The sequence below is a fragment of the Hylobates moloch genome, unplaced genomic scaffold (assembly GCF_009828535.3).
Source record: "Hylobates moloch isolate HMO894 unplaced genomic scaffold, HMol_V3 SCAFFOLD_9, whole genome shotgun sequence".
Classification (NCBI taxonomy): domain Eukaryota; kingdom Metazoa; phylum Chordata; class Mammalia; order Primates; family Hylobatidae; genus Hylobates; species Hylobates moloch.
The window spans coordinates 26,653,730-26,658,890 of NW_026652284.1; the positions used below are offsets into that span (position 1 = coordinate 26,653,730).

At 56.4% G+C, this 5,161-nt stretch overlaps 1 protein-coding gene across 1 annotated transcript; it reads left to right on the forward strand.

The window, feature by feature from the left end:
* The first annotated feature begins 2,313 nt into the window (after positions 1 to 2,313).
* RAB42 (RAB42, member RAS oncogene family) lies at positions 2,314 to 4,695 on the forward strand. The gene is made up of 2 exons (XM_032759516.2): positions 2,314 to 2,800; positions 3,791 to 4,695. Exons 1-2 carry the CDS (start codon positions 2,568 to 2,570, stop codon positions 4,212 to 4,214), a joined length of 657 nt encoding a protein of 218 aa, XP_032615407.1. The 5' UTR covers positions 2,314 to 2,567; the 3' UTR covers positions 4,215 to 4,695.
* Positions 4,696 to 5,161: the final 466 nt, after the last annotated feature.

A 5,161-nucleotide genomic window follows, 5' to 3' on the forward strand; every position in this document is an offset into this window, starting at 1 on the left:
AGTGCAATGATGCGATCTCCACTCACTGCAACCTCTGCCTCCCAGGTTCAAGTAATTCTCTTGCCTCAGCCTCCCGAGTAGCTGGGACTACAGGCGTATGCCATCACGCCCAGTTAATTTTTATATTTTTAGTACAGACAGGGTTTCACCATGTTGGCCAGGATGGTTGTGACCTCCTGATCTGCCCACCTCAGCCTCCCAAAGTGCTGGGATTACAGGTGTGAGCCACCACCCCCAGCCCAACCCAGATATGTTCTAATGCAAGTGCAGATAACCTTAACTGCTGTGTCACGCGGCTCCTCCAGAACTACCCTGTGAGATTAGGTACCATGATTTGCCTGACTTAGCAGAAGAGGAAGCAGGGATCAGGGAAGGGAAATAACTTACCGCAGGCTACACAGAGAATCTGTGGCAGAAGTCAGCTGACATCTGGATTTAACTGCAGTCAGAGGCAGACACATGATCCCAGCCCACAGGAGGAGCATCTGGGAGAGGGAGGAAGTTCAAGAAGCCAGATGCTGACAGTGCATTGCCCACGCGGGCTGACCGGAAAGGCCTCAGGGAGGGCTGGGGTCAGACTGCATTTCCAGCTGCTTCATGCCTCTCTGGAGTCTCCTTCCCAGATCCCGCCTATCCTTGGAGACTCAGCTTCAACATCAGCTGGGATGGGCTTCTCTGACCCTTTGGCTTCCCAAGTCCAGCTTTATCATGGTGTTTGACAGAATGAATGGATGGGTGAATGAACAGCACTTGCCCACTTTCATTAATTCGTCTAGCTATAAATATTCACTGAGCTTCTACTTTATTTATTTATTTTTGAGATGGAGTCTCGCTCTGTCACCCAGGCTAGAGTGCAGTGGCGCTATCTTGGCTCACTGCAACGTCCACCTCCCGGGTTCAAGCGATTCTCCTGCCTCAGGCTCCCAAGTAGCTGGGATTATAGGCACGTGCCACCATGCCCGACTAATTTTTGCATTTTTAGTAAAAACGGGGTTTCACCATGTTGGCCAGGCTGGTCTCGAACTTCTGACCTGAAGTGAGCCACCCTCAGCCTCCAAAAGTGCTGGGATTACAGGTGTGAGCCACTGCGCCTTAAGTTTCTACTTTATGCCAAGCGCTGAGTTAGGCTCTGAGGATACAGTCATCAGCCCCTGCCCTCAAGGAGCCTGCAGCCTGGGAGACAGACTGACATCAGAGGTGGTCAGAAGTGCATGTGGGCCGGGCGTGGTGGTTCACACCTGTAATCCCAGCACTTTGGGAGATGGAGGCGGGCGGATCACTTGAGGTCAGGAGTTCGAGACCACCTTGGCTAACATGGTGAAACCCCATCTCTACTAAAAATACAAAAATTAGCTGGGCTTGGTGGTAGGTGCCTATAATCCCAGCTACTTGGGAGGCTGAGTTGGGAAGATGGCTTGGACCCAGGAGGTGGAGGTTGCAGTGAGCCGAGATTGTGCCACTGCACTCTAGCCTGGGCGACAGAGTGAGACTCCGTCTCAAAAAATAAAATAAAATAAAAAAAAGACTAGAGAGACTAGAGTTGGCTGGAGCAACTGGAACTCCAGCCTCAGTGCCCTGGGTTTCCAGAAGGCCAGCCTGGAAAGATTGGAGTAAACTTTGGAGGCTTATATGCTGCCTCACCCTAGCCCCTCACCCAAGCAAAACTCAACCAGTGTCTTAGTGCTTGTGGGACCTGCTTTGTCCCCTTTTGTGGCATCAAAGGGGTGATGAAGAATGAGACAAACCTGGATGTGAGTCCCAACTCTGCTGTGTGACCTGAGACAAGCCGTGCCTCTGAGCCTCACTCTCCTCAGCTCTAAGAGGGGCACTCCCATGGCCCTATCAAAGGGTTGCTGTCCACAAAACATGAACTGACCATTGGCCTCATATATGTCAGTTGTCAAATCCACAGGCCAACTGCACTCCCTTTAGAATTGCAGTTGTCTGTGTCTGTCCTGCCTCCTCAACCAGACTGTGCCCAAGTCCCTTCTGGGGCCCTCGTGTCCAACTGAGACAGGTATTAGAGGAAGCCGTGGGGGCTGTCGAACGTTGAACCTGAACACTGAATTAGAGGCCCCAGGCCAGGGCTAATGAGGGCTCCAGGAAAGGGCTTCTGGGTGGAGAGGGAGCACCTACTAACCACCCACTTCCAGAGTGGCCTTCCCGGGTCCAGCAGAGGGGTGGGCTCCAACTAGGGAACCCACAGCGGGCGGGGGTGGAGCGGGTAAGCGGGTGGGGCTGGAGATTAAGGAATTGAGGGAGGTGGATGCTTTAGCGCTGTTAGTCTCCTCCCCATGCCCCTTCTCACTTTATCTAGTTTAGTCCCTTTATCCTGTGAAGTAGGGCTCATCATTAGCCCCCTTTTACAGAGGAGAGAATTGAGGCTTCGAGAGAGAGAAACTTGGCCAGCAGTTTCCACTCGGTCCGACGCCCTCGCTGCCCCGCCGGGGACGGTGGCTGGGCGCGGGGAGCGGGGAGCGGGGGGCGGCGCAGGCGGGGCCCCGGGCAGGGGCGGGGTCGGGGCGCGGACAAAACGGTCGCGAGGCGGCGGGGCGGCGGACGGGGCCATGGAGGCCGAGGGCTGCCGCTACCAATTTCGGGTCGCGCTGCTGGGGGACGCGGCGGTGGGCAAGACGTCGCTGCTGCGGAGCTACGTGGCGGGCGCGCCTGGCGCCCCGGAGCCCGAGCCCGAGCCCGAGCCCACGGTGGGCGCCGAGTGCTACCGCCGCGCGCTGCAGCTGCGGGCCGGGCCGCGGGTCAAGCTGCAGCTCTGGGACACCGCGGGCCAGGAGCGCTTCAGGTGCGGGTAGCCGGGGCGCGGGAGGGACTCCTGGTGGGGGGCTTGGTGAGCGTGCGCTCGGCCACGGCAACTCCAGAGAGGCCAACTCAGAGGTCAGGCGGAGGGCGAGGTCCCTGCCCTGGGTCCCTGCCCTGGGTCCCGCCCGGTCCGCTGGGGCCAGACCCTCCCCTGCTCGGAGTCATTTTTCCCACGAACACTGCGGGGTGGGTTGAGTCCCAGAGACCAGGAACATCCCTGGCTTTGAGCTCTGGACTCTGGAGAGATGCTGAGTGATACTGGCCCCGGGTGCTGAGAGCTCAGGGGAACAGAGCGGGACGTGTCGAGGAGATGTGGAAGGGAGAGAGGTTTGTGTTGACCTTGAAGGAGCAGCAGGAGTTTGCCAGGAAGAGAACAGAGGAACGAAGACCTAGGTCACGGCAGCACCAGGCCTTCTCCAGGAATGAGGGATTCAAGTCACGCTTGCTCCCTAACTGGAGCACCCAGACTTTTTTCTTTTTCTTTTCTTTTTTTTTTTTTTTGAGACGGAGTCTTGCTCTGTCGCCCAGGCTGGAGTGCAGTGGTGCGATCTCGGCTCACTGCAAGCTCCGCCTCCTGGGTTCACGCCATTCTCCTGCCTCAGCCTCCCGAGTAGCTGGGACTACAGGCGCCCGCCACCACGCCCGGCTAATTTTTTTGTATTTTCAGTAGAGACACGGAGTTTCACCGTGTTAGTCAGGATGGTCTGGATCTCCTGACCTCGTGATCCACATCCACCCACCTCAGCCTCCCAAAGTGCTGGGATTACAGGCGTGAGCCACCGCACCCGGCCAGCACCCAGACTGTTAGGAGAGACACAGGCACCAAGGCAGAGAACCACGGGGCCGTGTGAAGTGAGCCCTGATGGGCTGTGACGCATTCTGTGGATCCCAGGGGGAGGAGGTCCTGCCTCTGGGGGTGTCATGAAGGCATCAGCCTCTCCCAGCCTACCTCTCCGCCTCCCTGCCTCCCCAGGTGCATCACCAGGTCCTTTTACCGGAATGTGGTGGGTGTCCTGCTGGTCTTTGATGTGACAAACAGGAAGTCCTTTGAACACATCCAAGACTGGCACCAGGAGGTCATGGCCACTCAGGGCCCGGACAAGGTCATCTTCCTGCTGGTTGGCCACAAGAGTGACCTGCAGAGCGCCCGCTGTGTCTCAGCCCAGGAGGCCGAGGAGCTAGCTGCCTCCCTGGGCATGGCCTTCGTGGAGACCTCGGTTAAAAACAACTGCAATGTGGACCTGGCCTTTGACACCCTTGCTGATGCTATCCAGCAGGCCCTGAAGCAGGGGGACATCAAGCTAGAAGAGGGCTGGGGGGGTGTCCGGCTCATCTACAAGACCCAAATCCCCAGGTCCCCCAGCAGGAAGCAGCACCCAGGCCCATGCCAGTGTTGACTCTAGGAGAGAAAGGGTTAAAGCAGTCCCAGCCTTAGCCCACATCGTGGGATGGGGAGTGTTAGTATCTCTCTGGAAGACAAATGACAGAAGGGTTCATATAAACAGTATCCTGACACAGTCATGCTTCCTGGATTTTGGAGTCGAGGCTTTCTACAGAAAAGAAAGGTCTGATGGCCAGGCATGGTGGCTCACGCCTGTAATCCTAGCATTTTCGGAGGCCAAGGACAGCGGATCACCTGAGGTCAGGAGTTCGAGACCAGCCTGGCCAACATGGTGAAACCCCGTCTCTACTAAAAATACAAAAATTAGCCAGGCGTGGTGGTGCATGCCTGTAATCCCAGTTACTCAGGAGGCTAAGGCAGGAGAATCGCTTGAACCCAGGAGGCAGGGATTGCAGTGAGCCAAGACTGCGCCACTGCACTCCAGCCTGGGCAACAGAGTAAGACTCTGTTTCAAAAAAAAAAAAAAAGAAAAGAAAGGCCTGAGAGACCAGATATGCAACTTCCTGTCCTTGAGCCTCAGTGTCCTTATCTATCGATGGGGCTCGTAAAAGATGCCACCTTGCAGGGAGGTGATGACCACGAATGAGATAGTGGACAGGATGTGCTCACCCAGAGCCTGCCGTGCTGTGAATTGAAATGACAAAAGCTCTCATTCCCACTCCCTTTTTCTTGGCTGCGATGTGGCCACTCTGGCAGCATTCCTGGGCTCGAGACACTGAGAAGCCAGCGTCAGGAAGCTGCTGCATGAGCAAAGGCAGGTGCGGGGAATTCCAGGGGGAGCTTGGCTTGGAGGCTCCTTACGTCCTCAGGCTAAAATGATACTGGGAATGGGATTAATATGTGACGTCAAACCCAGGGTTGCTGGCCAATGCCCCCACCCTAGGCCCAGGGGCTGAAAAATGGATGTTGGAGGCTGGGATGAACATGAATGTGTAGCAACTA

Excerpts from the sequence above, each read along its gene's own strand:
- RAB42 (XM_032759516.2), top strand. The coding sequence starts at position 2,568 with ATGGAGGCCGAGGGCTGCCGCTACCAATTTCGGGTCGCGCTGCTGGGG. Across the intron at positions 2,801-3,790 it reads GCGGGCCAGGAGCGCTTCAG|GTGCATCACCAGGTCCTTTT; the intron begins GTGCGGGTAGCC and ends CTGCCTCCCCAG.